Genomic DNA, 25,441 nt, shown 5'->3' with positions numbered 1-25,441 from the left:
GATATGAAAGTTATGGGCCTGATGCAAAAATTACTGGGCTAGATTTAATAACATGTATTATGCATGAAGTCACACTAGATCACCATAATGATCCCTTCGGGATTTAAACGTATGAACATATGAAGTATTTATACATGTATTTCAGAGATTTGTGCGTCTGTCCGTGTATGTGTCTAAGTCCGTTTGCTCAAGACATCCTCCTAAACGGCAAGAGTGAGGACCACCAAATGTGGTGTGCAGCTTCCTCTTCTCCCAACGTAAAGCATGGCCAGGGTTTGGTTGTGCCAGGAAACCAAAAGTGTCAGGAAAGGGACTGTTTTCCTTAATGTGGAAAGGGAGGGGCTGTTCACAGGGATGCAATACTGAGTGTAGTCACTGGGGGAAGGGAGCCCACAGGTGTAGCCCCCCTGTAACATCCATTTTTGCTTGCCTGGAGCATACAGGGCACACAGAGCAGAAGGCCCAGGCTGCTGTGACCATGAATGGCTGTAAACAGAGATATGCCAATTGCTGACCAAGAGGCTGCCAAGGAGTGCCCTTGACTCAAACCCACATTGATACGAATACACATCCGTCCGCGGGGGGAGGAATCTCTCGCCCAGTAAAAAAATGTCTAGTACACACAATTTAGTTCTCTCTCTTGCAAGTGTAAATTAACTTGAAACTTGCTTGTAAGAACTGGCGCCACAAAACGGACCAGTACAATTCGGCATCTTAGATAAGAAAGAGGATACGGGCCCCCAGGGGTATAAAGATGGGTCCAGCAGCACATTTACTCTTGAGTGTCAATCTACCATCTATCTGCTGGTTGGGTTAGGTGTTTGATCTCCCGAGGTTCCAGAGGGGACGCCCACCTCAATTCCTAGGAAAGACGAATATGAGAGACTGGCCCTGGCCTGACACGCTGGAGTCGAGAGACACAGAAAGGGGTAAAAATTGTACCTGGATGTGGTCCTTTGTTTAAATATATATATACATAGTGTTAGAGCTCTTTAAAGATTAAGCTGTCACTTGGTACCATTATTTCTATTTTCTATCTTTACCTTTTTCCTGTAATCATTGTTAAGACCTATATATATATTTGCTAGCATTTAAGAAATAGAGTAATAGCCATTGTAACCATATGCTTTTATAAGTCTTTAATAAACCTGTAACTGTTTAAGCTTTAACCTGACTCCTTCAGTTGCTGTAATAGAACCAAACACAATTTAAAAGAACTTCAGCTGATCATAAAGGGACAGACATAGGGAGAGCTTGGGCATTTGGATCTGTGTCACTCCCAGGTGACAAGATCCGTTAGGGCACCTTTTCAGCCTTTCCTAGGCTGCCCGCTGCGAAGGAACCCCTGTGTTCTAGCAGCTAAAATCTAAGGTGTAATAAGCTCTTCCTATATAACGGGGCGTCTGTTGGCCTGCTGGCCACCCTCTGCGATGGGACCCCGGTCCTAGCAGTAAAGACACGGACGTTAAACCTTTTCTCAGAAACAAACACACACACTGCCCTGACCATCGGCTGACAACAGGGGAGAACTATCCTGCAGCATGGTCACTGGGGGGGCAGCTGTACCACCAAGGAAGTGGCCAGCAGAGGCCTGCCAGCACACTGGGTAAGTAGCTGCCTCCTCCGCCCCAAACTCTTTCTCTGACCCCTGGTGGCCACAGGGATGGTTAGGGTAGGAAAAAGGCCCCTGGTGGCCAGCAGGAAGTGCTGAGAGGGGGTGGGGGTAAGAAAAGGCCTGTGCCAGATGGGAGCCTTCCTACCCTGAGCCCCTCCTCAGCCCCTGACCCTCACTCTTGCACCCACCCACTCCTCGCCTCATGAATTGAAGGACCTGGGCAATGCTGGGTAAGTCATCTAGTACAGGCAGTCCCCGGGTTACATTGATCCGACTTACATCGGATCCCTACTTACAAACGGGGTGAGGCAACCCCGCACTAGCTGTGCCCCCCCCCCCAGCAGACCGCTGAGACGCGCCGCGGTCCTGCCACCTGCGTCCTCCGCAGCGAGAAAAGCCGCTCCGCGTCTCCCTGGTCTGCTGGGACCCCCCCCCCCCCCCAGAAGACCAGGGAGACGCGGAGCGGCTTTTCTCAGCAGACACCTCAGCTTGAAAATAAAGGACTGAGGGAAGTGAGGTGTGGGAGAATAAAACTGAGCTCTGGAGAAATGTTTGGCTAGAGTTTCCCCTACAATATGTACCAGTTCCGACTTACATACAAATTCAACTTAAGAACAAACCTACAGTCCCTATCTTGTACGTATCCCGGGGACTTCCTGTATTTGTAAACATCTATTCCTTTAGCTCCACCAGCTTGCGTTCCCTGACTACTGTCTGACAAATCTGTTAATGGAAATTAACAGTTACAAAAATCACAGGAGTTGATTAATAATATGACTTCCTACAAACACTTCTACAAGACTATTCTTCAGGTTTCAAGAAGAAGAACAATAAAATGATAAAGGAAAGGACAATCTATAGACTTGAGACTCAATCTACTAACCCTGAAGGATTTGATGCTCTGTTTATAGATCCTTAAAAGCATCCATTGAACAAGATTTGCAATATTGAGTCTGGGTAAAATTTTCAAAAGCTCCTAAGTAATTTAGGATCCTAAGTTTCACTGAAAGTTAAAGGACATGTTTTAACAGCCCAAAATATGTTTTTAAGGGGGGTTTGAAACTGTGGGGTTTAAATAATCAAAATGCAGAGGGCTCAACACCTCAGACCATGCCCATAAATATCATCAGAACTATAAACTATTAGGCAAGACAAACCCACAGCCTCTTTTTACGGTTAGGGTTGAAACAATTAATATGCCCTTTGAAACCCCTCCTCCCTCAACTTTTTCTTCTCCCCAAGATTTGGAGACTACACTGGAGAGTCTACTCCAATTGTAGTTTTTTGAAGACAGTAATTTTTCATCTCAGAAGATGAAAAAGCATTTACAATTCTCTCTCTTGTCGACAGATGCCCCTGGAAACCCAGGAGGTTCAGATCCTGTCTCTGGGCACAGGTTAGTCTCATCCTAGTCCTGGTCATTGTACATCAGTAGCTACTAGTCCAGTGTTTCATAAACTTTTTAAGACAGAGGAACACCAAGGATTTTTTGTTGAGGAAAAAAAAAAAGTCGGGGGGGGAAAAGGGTCAGGAGGAAAGTTATTGAGGGGGAAAGAGTTGGGGGAAAGTTATTGAGGGGGGGAAAGTCACCTGCCCCTTTAAGGTTGGTCATTTTTAATTCTGTTGTTCTCCGCGGCACACCTCCGAATTCCTTGTGGCACACGGGTGTGCCACGGAACACAGTTTAAGAAACACTGTGCTAGTCCATTTGCTGTAAGAGCTATTGATCCCCTGACACTTATACACTGGATGAACAGTAAGTGGTAGGTCCTTGTCCCTGTATGAGCCTTTCTGAAATTCCACAACTGTGCATCATGGCAAACACCCTGCTCCACCTGAACTAGTCTCGACTTAATCATTCTAATCATTGCTGCAAGAATAAGCCCCTCACAGATGCAATGAGGACTTAGCTGGCATTCCTCTACCAATAAACCTTGCAACCAGTTCTCAATCCAACATAGTACATGCCTGCAGCTGAGAGGCGTATGCCTTATGGGTATGTCTACACTGCACCCTAGTTCGAACGAGGGATGCAAATGTAGGCAGTTGAAATGGTCAATGAAGCGGGGATTTAAATATCCCGCGCTTCATTAGCATGATCTCGCCGGCATGTTATTCTGATCAACAGCTGTTTCGAAAGTGAAAGTGTGCGCTGGGACACGTTAGTTCGAACCAAACCCCTTGGTTTGAACTAACGTTACTCCTCTTTTTTTTTAGGAGTAACATTAGTTCGAACCAAGGGGTTTGGTTCGAACTAACACATCCCAGAGCACACTTTCACTTTCGAAACAGCTGTTGATCAGAGTAACGCGCCGGCAGGATCACGCTAACGAAGTGCGGGATATTTAAATCCCCGCTTCATTGACTATTTTGAATGCCTACATTTGCATCCCTTGTTCGAACTAGGGTGCGAGTGTGAACATACCTACCCAGGGATGCATGAGTTCAGGGCAGTCATAGGCAATGTCCTTATGCTTGCGGATCCCAGCAGAACACATGAAAGTCCTCAGATGGGCTGGTGGCTATTCATGGCTGACTCACCACCACTGGTCAGCAATCACTCTTCCAAATGGTTTCCGTGCCCTCTCTCCTTTCTGCGCCCACGCTCCATTTGAAAATCTTCTTTTATACTGTCCCCTAGGCCTTGGACAATCTTCTTTGCAAATGTGGATGTTCTCTCCCTTCTCTTCAAACTCACTTGTGCAAGGATCCTTTCTTAGAGTAAAACGCTCAAAAGCACTTTGGTGATTCTGCAGCCTAAATTCCATTTTTCAAGAGTGTCAGACACTTAGTGCCTTAAGTCTCATTAAAAACAAGGAGGATTTGAATTCCTCAGTCACTGGAAACATTTATGCTTTGTCTCCTTGCTCACCTGATGTGTTTTTTCTGGGTCAAGTCATGTTTGTGTTCAATGGTAACATCTCAAAGGCCAGAACGGCATAATTTGTACAGAACTTGGTGCCTGTTTAGCCTACATCCATATTTCATTATGAATCAGCGGCAGTGGCAATGACTTATTACCCTACACAGCGATATTTATTGATACAACAATCCTTCTGGGAATAATATTTGTTCTATTTTTCTCAAAAAATGTGTGGAGGGGCTAGGCTCCTTTTAACACAACTCCATGAAAAGCCAAATCCTCCCTCTACTGCCCAGCCCAAGCATTTGGGGTTCACATGGGCAGAGGGGACAAAGAGCAGCAAGGGGCAAATAGGAATATGACTGCACAGAACCTCATTCTACTTGTCCCACTGGATGTGTCTGCTGAGTAGTGTTCTGTGCAGCGCATGGCATAAATGCCTGTTACAGCTCCTCTCCCCTTCCCCATGCCCTGTGCTCTCCTTAAGCAAAACCAGAAGCTGAGAATGGGCAACAGGCGATTGATCACTCAGTGACTGTCTGTCCTGTTCATCCCCTCTGAAGCACCGGACATTGGCCACTGTCGGAAAACAGGATACTGGGCAAAATGAATCATAGGTTTGACCCAGAATGGCCATTCTCAAGTTCTCAATGGGGTGTTAAATATCAGGTATTTAAATAGCTGTGTAACTATTAATTCTTATTGGTTACATGACTATTCGATAGTCACCAAGGGCAAGGCCAGGAGCCACTGCACTCTGGCTCCACTCCGAGGGACCCCCTGCCACTCTGCGCTGCTGCCTCTGTATCAGAGGCAGCAGTGCGGGGTGCCAGGCAGGAGCAGGCTCACTAGGGGAGCAAATTTGAAAACCAGCTCTCCATGTACACCGGATGCCTGCCACCCCACACTTCTGCTTCTGATACAGAGGCAGTAGTGTGGGCAGCAGTCCCTGGGTGCGGGTGGTCCAAGCTCTGCATCATACGGGCCCAGGATCACCAGACAGAGGATGATTTGTGGGATGTGTAGCAGCCTTTGACCATGGGGAAATTCATCTGTCCTCTGTCCCCTGCCCCGCTGACAGAGGCGGCAATGTGGGGTGTGGAGGGGCAGGCGTCAACGCAGAGCCAGTGTTGGGGGGAACTGGCTTTTAAGACAGCTCCCCCCAGCACCAGCTCCTGCTTCCCCCCATTTGTTGCAAGGAGAGGGGGGAGAATGCATGTAATTGACAAAATTAACCGATAAGCCCAGGTTTATCAGTTAATCGTATAGTTGACTACCCGTTGACTTCCTTAATCCTTAACACAGAAGTATCAGGGCAACTGCCACATGATTTGCCATGGCCCCCCTCCCACAGGTCATTACTACTTTTCTGGGAACATCTTGCCAAATTTGGCAGTGTAAAAATGAAATCCATAGAAGCAACATATTAACTAAAGGTGCAATGAATGTGTGTGGGCGAGGGGGGCAATGTGTTTATTTAGAACTCGCTTTTCTATATTTGAAAAAAAAATGCTAAATTTAGACAGAGTTGTGGGGCATCCAGGCTGTTTGATGTGTTTTACAGCCTCTCCTTTATTTGTATTTCTTGCTTTACGTATTGTTTTTGCTTTCCTAAGGCAGCTGGCTGCTGAAACACTAAAAACAAGTTGCAAACACTGAGTGTTGTTGCCATTTCAAACACAAGGCTCAGCTGTAACAGCTGTGGAACAAAGTTATGCTGTTTCAGCTGCTGGATCCCGCAGAAAGGGCAAAAAAAAAAATGCTGAATAAAAACAAAATATAAAAATACGAATCAACAAGATTGTGGGTTTTGTAATTGATCACCATCCATCAGTCAGGCCCAAACACAGTAAGCACTATCCTACAGACTACAGTACAAGCCTCTGTTGGAACATGCATCCTTGCATCTTAGGTACATACACGGTCCCCATTATAGTGTTCACAGTATATGAATGCCTCACCACCTTGTCAGTACATTTACACCATCAAGAGGAAGGGAGTACTGTTATCCCCGTTTAACAGATGGCGAACGGATGCAAAGCCAAGCTAGGGCCATGTCTAACACTAGACGTGCTTTCCCAGTATACCACACCAGCAAAGCACTTCTAGTGTGGACACAGCTTATACCAGCAAAGCTGCACTTCTACCAGTACCGCATATTCTACACGCTCCTAACTGAAACAAGCTATATTGGTAAAACTGAAGTTTTGCCAGCAAAACTGCATGTGCACATTCTGCCAGCACAGCTCTGTTGGTCAGGGGTTCATACCTATTTATACTCTGACCAGTGTAACTACGCCAGCAGTTATAGCCTCAGTGACTGATCCAAGAAGTTGGATGGAGCAGGGAATTGAAAGTCCCGGGCCTACCACTATAAGCCTTGGGCCATCCTCCTTTCTGGGACTGTTGCACTCCTTGGCTATGTCTAGTCTACACGACAAAGATTTTGTGCAAAAACCAGCGGAGCGTCCACACCTCAAGTGCATTTTTGCACCAAAAAAAAATCCTCAGTAAATCGACAGGACAGAGGGCTTTTGCTGGTAGAGTTATTCTTCTCCCCACAAGGAATAACTCCTTTTTGCGCTACAGCTCTTGCGCAAAAAGGAAGGTGTAGACACTCTGCAGGGGTTTCTTGTGCAAAAAGAGCCTATCCACAAAACCACAGGTGCTCTGATGGCCATTCTGTTAAGCTGTCCTGTGCAAGAGCGTCCATGCAGCGTGGACATCGCTTTTGCGATGTGCTTTTGAGGTGTGAATGTGCTTTAGATAGAAGAAAACTATACTCGTGAATTCCTTTAGTGTCACCCTTCTTGACACCAAATAGTATTTTATTCCCCACACAGTCCTAGGCTACGTCAAGACTGCAGGCTTCTTTCAGAAGAAGCTTTTCCGGAAGAGATCTTACAAAAAGACTTCTTCCAAAAGAGAGAGTCCACACTGCCAAAGTGCATCGAAAAAGCGATCTACCTTTTCAAAAGACAGCGTCCATTCAGTGTGGACGCTATCTCGCATTTAAACTGTGATTACTATGGACAGAGTGGCTACCAGGGCACCTTTGCTTTTTCCTCTTTCCTCTTCTTCCAAAAGAACTCCCTCTTCCCCGTCCACATACGCCTTTTTCCGAAAGAACTCTTTTGCAAAAAGGCTTCTTCCTTGTAGAAAGAGGATTACCAATGCCAGAAAAAAACCCTCTGTGCTTTCGCTTTTTTTTTTTTTTTTTTTTTTTTTTTTTTCAAAAGAACACAATTGCAGTCTGGATGTAACTGACTTTTTTTTTAAATGGCAGTTTTTCTGAAAAAAACAAACCCTCTGTAGTGTAGACATACCCCCAGTGAAAAGCATGGAAGTACTTAAGGAGTAAGTTCTACTCCAGGAGAACAAGAGTGGCATAATCTGGCCTGTGACAAACTGGCTCACCAGTCTGTTTGCTGCCTTATGGTAGGATGTGGCATTTTTAGGGGGTTTCCTCGCCCTAGCCTTGCTGACCTAGTGTTCAGATCTGCTGTTGGTCCCCTCTCTCTTGTGACTCAGCCCTCTGCCCAGCTCACTGGCACCTTTCAGCAGGTCAGAGTCCAGTCTGATAATTATGTGGCAATCTTGTTTCAGGGCTCCAACACCACACCCAGACCCACTAGGCCATATAACCCTTATGTGGAGCCTTCTCTAGGCCTTATAGGAAAACCTAATCTCTCCCTCCCGCCAGGGACTCTGTTGCACATGGCTCTGGTTTGCATGTTCTAACCTCCTTTTCTGCCCCTAGGCTTTTTCCTATGGCAGCCTGGAACAGTTACAAAGGAAAGACGGCACAAAAATACAGTCCAGTGTGTCCTGGCCTTCCTGTTTTCGAGAGATCCCTGGCATGCTGTAATCCAGCTCAGCATCCTCAGGCCCAGGCCTATGATGCAGTGTTCACAGGAAACCTCTGCAATTGTTCTTCCTGGGATCTAGTGGGGAGAGGTCTGCCCATCTCCCAGAGTGGGGCTTCTCCACCAAGAAGGTCACACTTCGCAGATGCAGACAAAGTCATAACTAGCTAATTTGGCGCCTGAAACAAGACCGTCTTTGGTGCGGGCGGGGGTGCTGACATGGCATGAGGCACGAGCGAAGAAGTAGCTGTCTTTTCTGCACCCCCTCAGCTACGCGGCCGAAGCAAGTGCCTCACTCGCCTCGCCCTTGCGGCAGCCCTGGGTGCAGATATGAAATAAGACTACCTGAGCTGAAAGCCTCTCTTTACCTCTTCTTGCCTGGTGTGGGGTTGGTACAACTTGTGACGTGGCCTTATATATTAGTACTCAAATCTCTAAAAGAATTTGCTACCACAGCTGACAAAATGATTTTCTAAGGAGATAAGTCTCCTACCATAGAGCAAAACTCTATTCTTTTCTTTTTGGGGCCAGATTCTGATCTTAAATACACAGCAGAGATCCTGTAAAACCAGCTTCTGTGAATGCATACATAAAGGCTGCTGATCTTACCAGATAGCTCAAGATGATTTTGCAACACTGGTTTATGTTGTGAAACAAACAAGTCAACCAGCGGGCAACAGCAGCTGATAAAGCCTAGTCTCTAACAACTTGGCTGAAGTACTATTCCAGTAGCCGAAGAGCTCGCAGTCTCAACTGGTCAACACGCTCATTGAGAAGCCCTGTGACATCCGTAGCTGCAGCAATAATATTTCTTTTGTCCACCTAACAGGTGAATGGTCTTTATTTAGTTGGGTGCACCTCATCAACTCTGTACTGGGAGTGCTGTAAGTATATGCAGAGTGAGTGAATAGCAACAAACAAAATGCAGTCTTTGATCCTAAGAACTTAGTCTGAAGATGTGGTTTTTGAAAGCACAAGGTATACTATTAATCTCACCATGCCCCGTTTCCCCCACGTTTTCCAGTAATTTAGAGAAAGGGGAGCTACCGAATAAGCTCAAAAAAGCAGCATACTAGAGCCACAGACTACACTCCAGTCTTGGACAAGGTGAGAGCTTTGCTGTTTAGGAAAAATATCTCCATCAGGACTGCAACTGACTGGTCCTCTAGAAAATGCTTTCCCTGTGGGAACTCCAAAACTGATGGTAATGAAATAAATGTTACTGAAAAATAAATGTGTTGGATATTTTTTGGAAACATTTCACATGTAGAACAACAACACTACTTTCAGTATGGAAGTAACTCAAGCGTGCAGAAAATATATTACATCAACTCTAATAATAAATCTAATCCCATAATGTTTTCAGGATCACACTTTGTTCATGCACTCATTTGAATTCATAGCCAGCTATTTTTAAATAAATCTCTTTCACGGAAGAAATTGTCAATAAATCAAAATTATTTTTAAACTAATGAATTTCCTCTTTTGCAAAGCAATTTGTTTAGATAATGGAAATGTTTCCAGTATAGCTTACACTTTCAAATTACAGACATCAGTAATTGCTAGGACTGAAAAAATACAAACCTAGCAATCTTTAAATTAAAGACAAAAAAAATAAGAAATTCTGCTTAAAAGATAAACAACTTATTTTTTCTTTAAGAAAAATATGTATGCACACCTGCTGTTCTATCAATTTGAGCAGGAAACTATTTTACCAATGCATCATAAGTAGAAGAAAAGTACTTATTAAAACATTAATCACAGTCCATTATATTCTGACTCACTGCCAAAAATTCCCATTACATCACTGAAAAATATCTATTAACCAAAACCTGATTCTGACAAGTTACAGAAGCATAGTGTTTAGGCTTTGGTAATGTAAAAGTCTGTTTTAAAAGAACAGTTACACAATTGATTTTGCAGTTGCAAGCAAGTATAATTAATTGTTTTTCTGACATTTATTACTGCAAGTGGGTTGATTTAACTGGTGTTTCTACTGTAAAATTATTCAAAAATTATTTCAAACTTCACCCACCTTTATTAAACACATTTATTGTGACGGTATTAAATACCCAGGGATGGCTAAACAATTTTAAAATGTGCTGGATATACTACTACTACTATGTAAAACTGGACTGTCTTGTGTAAATATGGGCCTTATTTAGAACTGTGCCTCACAGGAAATTATGCCAAATGAAAACCATCCCCCCCCCTTTTCCACTCCCACTGCACAGGATTTATGTTTTTACATTTAAAACCATTTAGGTAAAGAAACAAAAACATGGTAGCATTACCTTCAGGCCTGAGCAATAGCTAACCTGTGAAGTCGGAGTATGTTCAAGTCATTATTTCATTATTAGAAACACGGTCTCTGCCTGTGGTTTTTTTATTCTGAAGCCAGGAAAACCAACGTCTCAATACTTTTTTGCAAGCCTTAATCCTCACTACTCATTTATATAAAGTACCTTTAAAAATATTATTGCCTTAATTTTAGGCTTCTATTTTTAAAATTTGGTTCCCAAGTTTATATGCAAGGCTCTGAGTTTGTCATGGAGGTTGCAGAAGTCACAGATTCCATGACTTTCCATGCCCTCCATGACTTCTGCAGTGGCCAGTGTAGATGATCCCAGGGCTGCCCAACCAGTTGCCCCCAGGGACAACTGCCCCTAGAGATAGACACTCAGGCCCCAGCTGGAGCTACCCTGGGGATGGCTGCACTGGCTGCTGCTTGAGCAGCCCACGGCAGCTGGCCCTGGGTACTGCCTGAGCAACTGGTGAGAAGCCCCTGGTAGCCAAAGCAGCACATTCAGAGCAGCTGGAGCAGCTGCTGCTCAGTGGTCCCCAGCAGTTGGCCCCAGAGGGGTCACACAGAACAGCAGCACCTCAGGCCCCCCACTTGATATTTAGGAGCTCATAACTTTGGAAAAGCAAGTCACTTATTTAGGCCTTATCCTGCATGGGTTTGGGTGCGCTTCACTATAGTTCCACTGGAAGTCAAAGTCACAGTGCACACTCACATGAAGTGGAGTAGACTCCTAAGGCTTGAAGGGCTGGGTGCATAGCTACCTATATATAAATAAGGCTATGATTTAGTCATGAGTATTTATAGTAAAGGTCACGGACAGGCCACAAGCCATGAATGTTTGTTTCTTGCCACTTGAAGTCAAAATCACAGTGCATAAAGTGAAGCACAGACATGAGTCCCTGCAGGATCAGGGCCTAAATAAGAGACCTGCTTTTCCAAAGTTATGAGCACCTAACAGCTCCTATAATGGTCTGCATGTTTAGAACTACAAGCCCTAGAAACCAATCCCTATGAGCTACCATTACTTTGGACAAACATTTATTAAAATTAAACATGTGGATTTTGACTCAGGATCAGTATTTTTAATTAAACTTTTATGATTAATAAAAGGTATCTAGAAAACATAATGTCAACAAAACAGCTCCTTCCTTGAAGTCTGTTTTCCTTCCATTTAGCGATATCTGGAAACCCAAAACTTAAAGCAACTGCATGCAAGCTAATAATGTCCATGTTCCTTGGACAAATTCAAGTTTCTGAAAGATCTTCAATTTTTCCTCTCTTTTCAAAAAACAAAACAATTCATGATAACATGAGTTTTCTTCATGAAAACTCTTCCTTCATGAAAACAGCTCAGCATACTCATCTGGCCACTTCCAGACCCTCCCTTTCCAAAGGTCCTTCCTCCGCAATCTAATTTTAGTTTTAAATAAGAATGTATTACAAGCACGAACCTCAAAAAAATCTCTCCATTGACTCCATAAAAAGGAACATATTTATTGTGATTCATACAGCACCTTGAGCTTTACTGACACGTGAACAACATAGTCCCTGACCTGCTTAGCTTGCAATCTAGGGCCTTAGTCCTGCAAACTTGCATCAACATGAATACACCTCTTACATGTATGTGTTCACAGAGTAGGTGCCTATATTATTACAATAATCTTTCCCTTTTCATCCGTTAAGTGAAGGCTGAATGATGAGACTATATCTGTCCTGAGAACTCAAGTAAATTGCATCCTTTCTTTGGTATGAATTACTCAGTTCTTCTAAGGTGCCATGCCTTCTTGGCTTGGAAGATCCTGCATTTGGATTCTACAGACGATGCTCCCAGATTTGAAACATTCCTGACTCAGATGATTGCAGGAAGGAATATTATTTACCAACAATAAAGGTATTAGTAACAATGATCAAATGTGATCCAAGCAATTACAAGTAACAGCCTGTAAAGCCCAATTATGTATCCCAGTCAGATTCTTTTTAAGAAAAGACTATTTCAGGAAGCATACTGCCCAAAGGTGGGCCAGAAAAACCACTTCAATATCTTGGTCCATTTGGTACCATGGAAAAAATTCCCATGTGGAAGGCTATTAGGTGGTCTCTGCCAATACAGCATCTATTTCTGAAATCTAGACCAAGCAGTTGTACTGTTTCTGCAATTTTCAAGAACTCATTACTTCTCCATAAAGGTGCCTTCATTTCACTGGCTGCTCCAATTCTGATTTAATCACTTTCTCCACTGTTGCATTAATAATAGGCAAGATGTTTTGTTATGTTTTTATTCAAAAGAAAATATTCTGCTATTGGGGCTGTTGGAGTCTTGTTTAGAGACTTTGCCTGATCCAGAGTTGTGGATCCTCATCAGATCTTTGTTTCATAGAGAGAAGGATGTGGGCAAGTCTTTCCTGTCCATTCACTTCCAGTGTGTCTAAATTTGGATCTAATATTCCCCCTTCTTTCAGGAGTGAAATCTCAGTCTGAGGAGGCCAGACCTCTTCTGTTCCTTGGACATCTTTATTGTAGTCTTGCAACTTCCTACATTTCTTGAATGATCTGGAGGAGGAGGAGCAGGGTCATTCAGAACAAGAAGCTCTTTCCCTACCGCTTTGTAATGAACTCTTTAGCACTGGATATGGCTGAAATGGCAAAGCCAACTCCTGTGGAAGCTCTGGTGGTATCTCAGCTGGATGGGAGGACAGATTTCTTGAACAGTCCAGAAGGCACCATATGCTGCTGTGAATATCCATCTAAGTACCTCTTGTAATCTTTGGGAGAAGGAGAGGAGCTCCAAGGTGCTGAGCAGGAGCAAAAGGAGAAAGTTCTCCTGTGGTACTTGGTATGCTGGTGGGCTGTTCCTTCCCATAAGTATGAAGGACTTATCCCACGTCCTATGGACGTGATGCCACTGTAACATTGGTACTACTGGGTTTGAATAGCACATGAGTGACTGGGTGCTAGAAACAACAAAAGCTGAAGAAGGAGCCTCTGAAGACATCTGGGCTCTTCAGTTCCTGGAGCAGAAGGGGCTGGGGCAGAGAAGGCCGTTATTCCATATGGATTACAATCAGGAATTTTCCCTGGCCACTCTCTTGGGTCCAGCTGTGAAATGCATAATGCAGAGGCATGCTACATTGTGGGGCAGCAGAAGAGAGAGAATGAAGAAAGGCAAGGCAAGGGGAAAAGTGAGGGAGTAGAAATTAAAAAGGTATTAAGCATCCTCCAAAATTTCATGAAAATATAGAAACTTTTGGAAACTTTAGAACTGCATACATAGGTCCCACGCAGACAAGTTCATCATCATCTGACCAGGAAGTCAAGGAATGAGGCTCTCCACCCAGTCTGGATTCTGAGTAGGCGCTATCCTCACTTATTTCAAAATGGAGGCTAAAGAGCAGTGTTCCCTCTAAGCTGGGGGCAGCACAGCTTCACAAGTGATTAATCAGCCCCGTCCAGTCAGTCAGCTCCTTTCATGGAGCCCTGAGCCTCCGACTAGGCAGGGCTGATTAATCCTCTGGGAAGCTCTGCTACCACGCAGTTTAGAGAGAACACTGGTGGAGAGAGAACTTTGGTTTTGCAGGGAGACAAAGAGATCTGTCTACTCCTAGTATAGATAGGGTTGCCAGATGGTTTCAACAAAAATACCGGACATGCATGACATTACCTCACAATCTACATTACATTTTCTTTAGAAAGTACAAGACATTTATATTTTCTCCATTTGTTTCCCGAACAGAAAGCTCAATTACTGGACTGTCTGGTTCAAAACCAGACACCTGGCAACATTAAGTGCCTCGGACAACTCAGAATGTAACACCCTAAGCCTTCTGAATGCTAGTATGAGTGAGCCCCTTACAGAAAGGTTCTTTATCATACATGTAACACACAACCATCAAAGAGACATCTCCATCGGCTCATGCCCAGCACAACTGCTCTGCTGAAGGGGAAGCAGTCACACCTGTGAAGGCAAGAACAGGATCTATTCCATCGTGATTCCAATAATAAAGCCCAAAGTGTGGATTGTGGCTTTTTGAAATCAGCTTAATATTATCATTATTTATCATTTCAATTTTTTACTCAACACTCCTCTGCTTTCAAAGGTAGGTGCTGAATTTGTATTTATATATAAATACACACACACATTTAATAAACATCACGATGGAGTATTCTGCAAGTCCACACTACAAAAGACTGTTCTGGAATAAATGGTATAATTACATTTCCTACAATGACCTTGTAATCTCTTGAGTATTTACTCTAGACTAAACAGCCTTATTCAGCTGCCCTGTGTCTGATTGTCGATGAAAGAAGCTTGTTTGACAACTGCTTCGAGCAGAAACATATTTTTTCCATGATTGCATAAAAAAGGTTAAAAAAAAAATCACCAGACTAGTATTCCAAGCACAGAGGTTCATGTTAGATCGATGAGTTAATTCTGAAGCCAAACGCCAACAAAAACAATTACTATGGACATTCTGCTGTCATGACCAGCTTTTGAGGTTAATTTAGTGGTACATATACAACTGCAGCCAACTTTAAATACAAGAAGCTACATGATGTACGCAAGCGTCCCTTCTTGTTTCTTTATATATTTTCCATATTCTTTGATTTTATAACTCTCCTGAGACCTTTTATAGTTACAGAACCCACACTATACCCACAGGTGGGCAGGCAGGAAGTAAAGATCTGTTTCATAAGCAGTCCACTATTAATATATTCAATTTCTAATGAGCTTGACAGAAGAGCTCCATGCAAAACACCATGTACTATAGGGTGTCATTTGAAATGTGCATAAGATATTTTTTGCCAAAAAGTAGATTTCTTAAACAGTAAGACTCAGGCTCACTACATGATGAGTTCCTTTCCTTGATTTTCATTCAGTTCGAAAAGCCAGTGCTTACCCGCCTCCCCTGTGTAAATCCTTCAGCATTATATAAACCTTATAACAAACCCTGCAGATTTCAAGTAGTATGCTAAAGCAATATAAATCAGGCCCTAAATCAGCTCAAAATTAACCATGTTTATGAATTGTTATACCTTTCCCATGAAGGAAATGCACTAGTTACTCTATTGCATATCCAATTCATAAAATATATAGTATGTGGGTGAACTTTTTCCTTCACAAGTCTTTATTCCAAGCTGCTAATTGCAAAATGTGTACAAGTAGTATAATAAAAAAGTATGGATACACTGCACAGAAAAGTGTCCAGATACAGTTACATCCCTCAAAGCATCAATACTCCACCTCCTACCCGCCAGCTCTCGTGTATCAACAGCCAGATTCAAAGCTTAATGAAGTCAATCTGTATCTTTGCATTGACTTCAGAGGGATGTGGGTGAGACCCTAGAACAGGAAACTTGTTGGAAATCAGAATGTGCGTCCTGCTAGCCAACAGAATTCCTATAAGAATAAAAGCATAGCAATTGCAAAGTATATGTTGGAAATCAGACCTTCCTTTTGGCTCTTTCAACTCTCTGGCAGCTGAGCTCGCTAAAAAACTATATTCTATTCAGAGGAAGCAGAATGAACTTAGTGTTCAGAATCAATGGGCCAAAACAGCTCAACTTGAAAAGAGCCACACATTCAAGGTTTTCTCCCTTCGTAAGGCTCAAAAAATATCTGTAGTTCCCCCATTAGAAAAGACAGCAGATGTGAAAAATCACCTGCCACAATTTTTGGAACTCAGAGAACGGTTACCCCTTCCAATCAATTCTCAGTTATTTTATTGGAAATTAATGCAGAAACTCAGGTTAAGCAGTTATCAGCAACTGACCTAACTGACAACCAGATTAATGAAGATTTAAAAATAGCTCAAAAACTATAATTACTATCACCTCTTTAAAAATCACCATGATTTACAGCTAAGAAATTATATTAGTCATTTCAAAACAAAACTATTAGAACACTTCATATGTTTCAAATTATGCCACAATACTGCACAAAGAAACATACCCAAGTTCTCTATTTGAAATGGTTAAAAATTAAAAGCTACTGAAGTTATAACAGCTGATGTCTAGCCTTGTCATAATTTGAAATTTAAAATGACTGAACAGTTCTGAACTAGAAAAAAAAACTGAATCAACCCAGTACAGGCAGTCCCCAGTACAGGCAGGGTTATGTACAAGATAGGGACTGTAGGTTTGTTCTTAAGTTGAATTTATACGTAAGTCGGAACTGGTACTTCTTGTAGGGGAAACTCTAGCCAAACATTTCTCCAGAGCTCAGTTTTATTCTCCCACACCTCACTTCCCTCAGTCCTTTATTCTCAAGCTGAGGTGTCTGCTGAGAAAAGCTGCTCCGCGTCTCCCTGGTCTGCTGGGGGGGGAGGAAGGGCGCTAGCTTTGCATCTCCCTGGTCTGCTGGGGGGAAGCAGCTAGTGCGGGGTTGCCTCACCCCGTTTGTAAGTAGGGATCTGATGCAAGTCGGATCCATGTAGCCCGGGGACTGCCTGTAGCTGCATTTTACAAAAAGGCCCAAATCTACTTGCTTACTAGTGTAAGAAATCCCACTGAAGACCCATCTTGCTTCAATACTTATTGTTTGCTCTTGCAATATTATTTTGTTTACATTTATCTTTTAAGTGGCTAATGAGATAAAAAGGTCACAATGGCTGTTCACCTATAAAATGCATCTCTGAATGTATATTTTAAGAAAAGAATGGCCTGACTTGACCACCACTCTAAATAATGAGGTTATATCTGAAAGCAAATAGAAAGACAAAGAGAAATTATATTTTTCTCAAAACAAATTAAAATCCTTGAATAAACTATCACCTTAATTTTCCATGATTCACATATATTTACCCAGGATGCCTCTTAAGGCTTTTTTTAAAAAGAGAGATAATTTCTATTGCATAGACAATGTTATGTAATATTAATATTTGCTCACTATGTTTTTAAACTCACAAGGCCTGAATCTCATTTACACAATGGTCCCAGTACAGTACTCTGACAATGTAAAGAGGCCTTAAAGTAGATGCAAATGTAACATACAACAGCATTGTAATTTCAGGCTTTTTTATTCTGTCAAAGGTGGCATGAAGTGTAAATGAGAATCGGGCACACCACTGATAACTGTTTTTAAATTACAAGTTTAGAAATTTTGAGAAAAATCTGATCACATAAGCAGATTTTCAAGTTACAAAAACATACACCGGCAGCATGTATGTAGCACTTCCACTGCTGTATTTAGTGTGAGAACATAGTGCAGCAAATCCTGCCAGCCTTAGGTGCATCAAATTGTCCCAATGTGCTTAAAAGACCATCAGAGGGACCAAAAAAAAAAAAAAAAAAAAAAAGACGTGATTTTGATCCTGAGGGGTTTTTTTATTCATAGCTACATAACAGCAAAGATATAGCATTCTCAGCTCTGGTCTACACTAGGGAGTTATTTCAAAATAACATGTGGCGCGTTCACACTACCAAGCCCATTATTTCAAAATAATGGGCTGTCTGTTTTAAAATAACTCCTGCTTTCCACTAGGAATAATGCTAATTTCAAAACAGTTATTTTGAAATAGTGGTAGTGTAGAAGCTCCAGTGCCACTATTTCGAAATAACTACTTCCCGGAGTAATCCAAACTAATTACTCCCTAGTGCTTCCTGGGGCTCTAAGTCAAGCTAGTGCATCCACATTAATGGAGCCTGCCTTGGACTAATTTTGCGGCTTTCCCATAATTTGGACATGTTATTTTGAAATTATTATTTCAGGAGTTATTATTTTGAAATAAGTTATTTCAGAATCATTTCCTAGTATAGACATGCCGTCAGTCAGTGACGTTGCTGACATGAGTAAGGGAAGTGATTAAGATAGATCCCAGTTCCCATTTTGCTCCTTCAATCTCTGACATATTCACAAGTTATTCTGCAAAGTTTCTCTTGATTTATGAGTAGCATATTCCAGGGATCAGGACCCACAGACGTCAATTCAAAATACAAATCACAATTACAACCAGCATCTTACTCCTATCTCAAAACCAAAAAACAACCAACCAGGATCAAAAACTGTACTCTAACACCTCCACCCTGAAAGCCTATGTAAATCAGTGGGCCCAGCAGTATTTCACAAAGATCAGCACATCTGGGCTATTTGGGACCAAAGACAGGCAAAAGTTCCCAAATCCCAAAGGTGACTCTCACAGAACACCATGCTAGCAGTTCTCTCTCCTTTAAATTAAGTGATGCTAGCTTGAATCTCCCTGTTGACCACAGCCATGATAGTACTGCATAGATCTCAAGCAGGGAGGTCTCATACTATTTAAGTCTCTCCTGGTCAAAACCAACACTTTAAACTCTACCCAGAAAGCAACGGGTCATCTGTGCATATTGCTGAACACAGGGGTGATTTCAGATCTAAGTGCATTATAGCCATTGCTGCAGATATGAGAAAGCATGGATCACAGCAGCAAGGGCTGCATTCAAAAAAAGTGATCTCAATCCCCTGGCCAAATGCAGATGAAAGAGTGTCTTTCTGGATACTGCTGCTACATGGTCACTCAACAGCAATTGGAGCTCTGACAATACCTGCAGGTTGCAGACTCCAATAACAAAGTGTGTACACAAACTTATTTCCCAGTTGCTTTTCATAACCTACCATTTTCACCTGCTGTTTCCCAACAGAGCTTTAGCAAGCTAGCATTTGTTCACAGCTCAGTCCCAAAAAGACCCGGGTAAGGCACTTGGCAACACTGAGTTTGAAAAAACAGAAATATAGAGTTGGGCTCTATCAGTATAATGAAGGCATGCAGCTCAAGACTCTGTACCTAACTCTGCCAAAGGCCACCTATACACACTGAATAGTAGGGGAGAACAGACAGAAGTTTGGGGAATGCTGTATGAATGGACGCAAAAAAGATGAGTTGCTGTTGGCCATTCCCCTCAAGGAATGGTCCAAAGGAAAGCACTGAGTCACCCAAGAGTCATACCACTAGTACCACCGCATGAAGCTAATAGTTCTATGAATATCAGTATGGATATTTGATAGTTATCCAATGGATGGATGAGCTCATCTGTGAATGACATCAAAAGATTCTCTAGACTATGCTCCGATCTATCCAACTAACATGCTTATTTGGGTCACATCACCAGTGTGCATAAGTGCCTCACAATCTTTAATGTTATTATCTGTGCCCAGAACAACAAAGTTCAAGGTATTCAGATTTGGCTCACCACAAATTTGTTTACATTTTATCTAAGTGGAAAACTAAGACCTGGAACTATCATTATCCAAATTACCAACATCAAAGGATATTTTGTGAGCAAAAGTCCACTGTTACTCAACATGAGAAAGCGTTAAACTGCAGAACCACTAGTAGGATTTGCAGGTCCATATGCAAGGATGTGGGTGGGTGGGTGGGTGGACTACAAGGATATGAATGCACCCAAGTAAGTAGGGAAATCAGCCCCAGCCTTCCTCCGGTTGGTCAGAGCATGGAGGAAGAGAAACTTGGGAAGCCTTTCCCTGGCTTGAGCATGCTTTTGCATGCACTCTCTCTCCCCCTGCTCTTCCCCTCCCCCCGTTCATATGGGCCTGACTCTGTACTGTTTTGATGCTAGTTTTTGTACCTGTTTCTCATTTCAATTACAGACTAGCACCAAAAACTCATTTTTATTTTAAAAACACTGAAAGCCGAGATTATGAGAAAGGTAGCCTCACATTGCCAGAAATTGAGATTTCCCTACACTAACCCAACAGAAAAGAAGTCAGACGAGGTGGGTTTTTGGTCATGAAAGTTGGTGCCCAAATAAATCTGTTTGTTTTTAACATGCCACAGGGTTTCCTTGTTGTTGTTAAGGGAATCTCAGTTAGCAATGAGAAAACTTAAATCCCTTTGATAAAGTTTGATCCTTCGCATCTTGACTGAAGCAAATTACCTGTTTCTGTGGCAATTCTTATTATGCTAATTTGGGAATATTGTCTACATTTCAACAATTCAAACACTGTTCCTAAGGAAAAGGAAAAATATACACATTGTCATTCATTAGTATTGAAAATCAATTTCTTAATTTTTTTTAAGGCTTTAAAAGGAGTTGATTGCAAAAACCACTTATCAATGTTACAAAACAGGGGGAAAAAAGTTATAGCATTTGGTTATCTCTTCGAGAGCCTGAAAACAACTTTTTAAAAAACTATTTGAACACTGATTTCCCCATGCGACTTGCTGAAAATATTTTAAAATTGTGCACATTGTAGAGCTTATCAGTCCCCACACAATTGAATTATCTGAAGCCTAGTGAGTAACTGGTATAGGACAATCTAAATATTCACCACCATTTTTTAGAAAAAAAGAAAAGGAACAAAAATCCTAAAATAAGCTCTTGAAAATTAATCCTTCTTTCTTGCTCTTTGTTATGAGCTTACGTGCTAATAACCCCCTTTGTTATCCACAGATTCCAGCATACTACAAAAGGAGCAGCTTTCCTTGCTCTGAAGATTGATGTGAGTGTTGTGGAAAATATGAGGTTAAGACGAGAATATTTGATGGATCCATCCCGTTGTGTGCTTTGAAGGTAATAAACAATATCTTAAAAATCAATAAAAGATGCGACCAGAAGTAAATTTAAAGGCTCCACACTAGATTGGCAGAGTATCTGCAAAAATCTAGGCTCCTGAGGTTTGGATACACTGAAGTCTGCATTTTTGGGGGAACTGTCCAGCAAGCAATAAATTGAAATTTTCATGCACAATATCTTTATAGGAACATGAAATTTCACTGCAGTCTACAACTGACTATACTGTATAAAACTGAGAAATCTGACTGACCAAGTGAAGTGTCACTAATTTCCATACACCAATTAAATATATTCACTTGAGAGAGAGAGAGAGAGAGAGAGAGAGAGAGAGAGAGAGAGAGAGAGAGAGAGAGAGAGAGAGAGAGAGAGAGAGAGAGAGAGAGAGAGAGAGAGAGAGAGAGAGAGAGAGAATCTGTTCCTCCTTTTAGATATAACCTTTGTAATAGGGTTCAAGTTAAAAATCTTTAGTAGGAGCATGTATTATGCTCAACTCATCTGCCTCGTTAAGCCAGCTGTTTGCAGCTGTCTCTAAGGTCAGCCATGGGGCCACATCACATTTGTTCAGCATGTATCAATGGATGAACAGGAGTTCATGCAAATACAGAAACCAATATATAAAGAAGTAAGGTATTGCATGGTCTAAGGTATTAAAAATACCCCGTGGAATAAGACTGGAAGAGTAACAGCAAGGCAGATGCAGGATGGATACATTATTTATTTTTAAATCACAGAAGGTCTCTGGACTCCGTTGGGGAACTCAAAGTTCCCCCACATGTGGCAGATAACATCTGCCAAATCACTCACTCAAACTCTTTCATCACCTGCATTTGGCAGCCAAGTGGGATTGCATTCTCAAGGCCATCCCATGCAGGAAGAGGCGAGATCCCCCCCCACACACACTGCCAGGACTACTCCTACCTCTTTCTGAGCATCTCTGTTAAGTGACTCTTGCTGACTGCTTCTCTAGGCATTAAGCATGTCTTAGTATTTTATGGGAAAAATCTTGACAACATGAGCAGCTAGATTGAAGCCACGCAGTACTTAGAAGGTATTCTCTTTCCAAAAAGCTGAATTCTACTGAACAAACATCACGTACACTTAGGTACTATGGAGATAGCTGTTACAGAAAGGTTCCTAGATCTCCGTGCACATGAGTTACCCAGGATACATGTTATACATGAAATGCCAATGCCTAGAGGGCATCCTCATGGAAGACTAATTTTTCCCATTTTCATTTCTAAGAGGGTCCATCCATGGTAGGGATATCCACGTATACACGACTACACAATTAACCAATAAACCTGGGCTTAGTGGTTAAACCCATCAACTACATGCATCCCCTCCCTTGCTGCCTTTGTATCAGAAGCAGCAAGGGGTGGGGAGGAGGCGGAAGCCGGTGCCTGTGGGGAGCCAGCACCAGATCTGCCTGCCCCCTCACCCCTGTGCAGAGAGAAAGGGGAGCAGGCAGGAGCCAATATGCATAGGGAGCTGGCTTTTAAGCTGGCTCTCTGCGCATGCCAGTTCCACAGATTCGCTTTCCCCCATTGCTGCCTCCTATAGAGGCAGCGGGGGTTAGGAGAAGGCAGAAGCAAGTGCTACCTGCCCCCTGCCCTGCTGCTATCAGAGGCAGCAGCACGCAGTGGGGGGCAGGGGAGGATGCTACGATGCAGCCTCCATCCATGGCAGGCCTGGGCTCGCTGCAGATAGAGGCTGCTCTGCAACCTCGGGGGTCCGAGCTCCCCAGACAGATCCTGCTGCCATCCTGTGCTATTGCCTCTGTGTCAGAGACAGCAGTACAGAACAGCAGACGGCAGCTCCCACCTGCCACCCCAGATTGCTGCCTCTGATAGGGAGTGGGGCTGGGAGTACACTGGCTGCCGGCCCCACCCCCATGGACTATCAAACAGTCATGTAACTGCTAAAATTTGATGTGGTTACACAACTATTCAATTACACGCTATCTAACATCCCTAATCCATGCCTGAGGGATCTTCAGAACTCCCCCTGCAGCAGAGGCCCCACAGCTGCATTTTGAACAGGTGGCAAATGCTGGTGGCTCCAGCTATGTCCACCAGGGTTAGGATAGCAGATGAATATTTGCTCTGATAAACTTGATATCAGATTACGGAAATGCTGGGCATCAGGAATACATGAGAACAAAACCAGGAAGCGATTCTAGATAAGCTTGCTGGTCTTTTAGCAACACTGAGTTTTAGATTGCTTATTCCATCAGGAATGACTGTATTTAAAAACCTTTTTTGAGACCTCTGTGCCCTCCCAGAATGAAGAATGTAATTTCTAATCTAAAAAATACAACAGCACGTCTTGGAGGTGCTTGGGACTCTTTCCTTGAATTTCAGTACCCTTTGGATCAGACCTAAGATGCATACCAGAGGGTCCCACACAGCTGTATTCTCACTGGTATTTCGGGGCCTTGGGGTCTCTTGTGTGCACATTCTGAGTCTGGGGTTTTGTGAGGGGTTTTTTAGTTTTGTTTCTTCCCCCTGACGTCGTACATTTTCACTCTTCTGCAATGTGTCTTCTAGAAGGAGCAAGGGTGCATGACCTTGAAGGCATCCAGACCCAGCTCAGTGACATTCTCCATCTGGCTGTTCGTGTACATGTTTAGCGGGTGTTCAGCTTCTAATCTTTTTAGCGGAGAGCAGGCATGCCGCTGTTGTGCTATTCTGTCTCCATTACCGTGGAACACCAAGCTCTTAAGTTCCCCCCCCCCCCCCCCAACATGGCCACATACAGCAATGCAGCCAAACTGCTGGGCCAGCCTTGCATTATACTTTGACAAAGTTAAGCTCTATACTTCATTTCTCACAAATGTTGTTTAACTGCAAATGGCAGTCAGTGAGTAAATCTACCCATTTCCATGGCAAAAGGCCCAGCTTTGATATTTTTACTGGCTTGCTGCTGGGTAAATTAAGCCCCAATTTTTTATTTATTTACTCTTTAATATAGTGCAACTGAAAATGAACAGCTACTTCACAACGGCTGCCAATGACAACCTTAAAAACACTAATGCAATCCAGTTTAGCTCTCAATAGATCTATAAAGGACAAAAATTTTTAGCTTATCCACCCAAACAAAACGATGGCTGGCTAGGAAGTCTAATATTTCATTAACATATTAAAAAAACGATATGTTGCTGACCAAGCAAAGATGGTAACATTCCCAGATAAAACGCCATGAAACAGATTCAATTACTAATGTGGAACTTACCCCTGCCTTCCCAGAAGTTCAATATCTGGAACTTGTGGCCCATAGGTCTCAACGTGCAATGGTTGATACTCATACAGGGCTTCTTCCAGTTTTTGGATGGGCGCTAATGAAATTTGCTGACCCTGTTGAAAAGGAACAACAATGAATCTTTAAAAAAATGACATTAGTTTTTTGCTGGCTCCTCCTTTGAGGTTGGGAGGGTAATTTTACACTTATGAAGGTAGACTGATCACCACATTAACAACATATTATTCATTATATTAGCCATTTCCTGATAGTAAATTTAATTCCTTACTGGGACATATAGTATGGAACTAATATTTTGTTAGCTATAATTCTTTAGGGGGCTAAGAGGAAGAACTTTTGCAAAATCAGTCTTACAAACAGAGTACAGATGCTTCCAGACTCACTGGTGAAATTACATACACATTTCATTTGGAAGTAATATCAAAGAAAGGTTTCTGAGCAACTGTATTAGATTTTGTAATCAATGATTTCCTGAAAGCTCCTAATTAGAAAGGGAAGTTGTTTTAATTTCTCTCTGCAGAGCTTTCGAAGGTACCATATGTAATGGCTCTCACGATAGACTTTTTACAATGGAACACAACTGATACATTCAGCAAACTCCCATTTGTTCCATAGCTAAAAATGGAGAAACACACAAATAAAATTTTTTAATCCCAGATGGGACTTTTGCAAAGCCTTCAGACCACAGAGAGAGAAACAAACAGCTAGAATTCTTTTTAAAGCTCCTATCACTCCAAACTCTCAAAACAGGAGATTTGGGGGTGGAAAGGAAGGTCAAAGAGAAGAGAGAGTGCCTAGTTAACCAGATGTTGCTGTGTGGTATTCTGCACTGCTTTGTTGATCTTTCACAAAGTTTCAATTTTCTACTTTATTCTACAGCACTGACAAAATTACTAACAGCAGAACAGAGACCACTCTGATAGCCCAAGACAATCTGGGTACCCAAAGGGATTCAGCTTCCCATCTGCAAAAGGCAGGAATTTAGGGAAACGGTAGCGTTGTATTTGTGTTCAAACCAGAAGTGTTGA

The 25,441-nt window shown here is 42.5% G+C and overlaps 1 protein-coding gene across 1 annotated transcript in view; it reads right to left on the bottom strand.

Annotated features, from left to right (window-relative positions):
• MNAT1 (MNAT1 component of CDK activating kinase) overlaps positions 1–25,441 on the bottom strand; it is a 206,665-nt gene that overhangs the window by 37,760 nt on the left and 143,464 nt on the right. Inside the window, exon 7 of the mRNA XM_006110770.4 lies at positions 24,387–24,508. Coding sequence (XP_006110832.2) covers positions 24,387–24,508 — 122 coding nt within the window. The remainder of the gene's footprint in view (positions 1–24,386; positions 24,509–25,441) is intronic.

This window comes from Pelodiscus sinensis, chromosome 5, assembly GCF_052426305.1.
Source record: "Pelodiscus sinensis isolate ZL-2025 chromosome 5, ASM5242630v1, whole genome shotgun sequence".
Taxonomy (NCBI): Eukaryota; Metazoa; Chordata; order Testudines; family Trionychidae; genus Pelodiscus; species Pelodiscus sinensis.
Note: the sequence above shows the minus strand (reverse complement) of the source record. Positions and strands in the feature narration are given on the sequence as shown.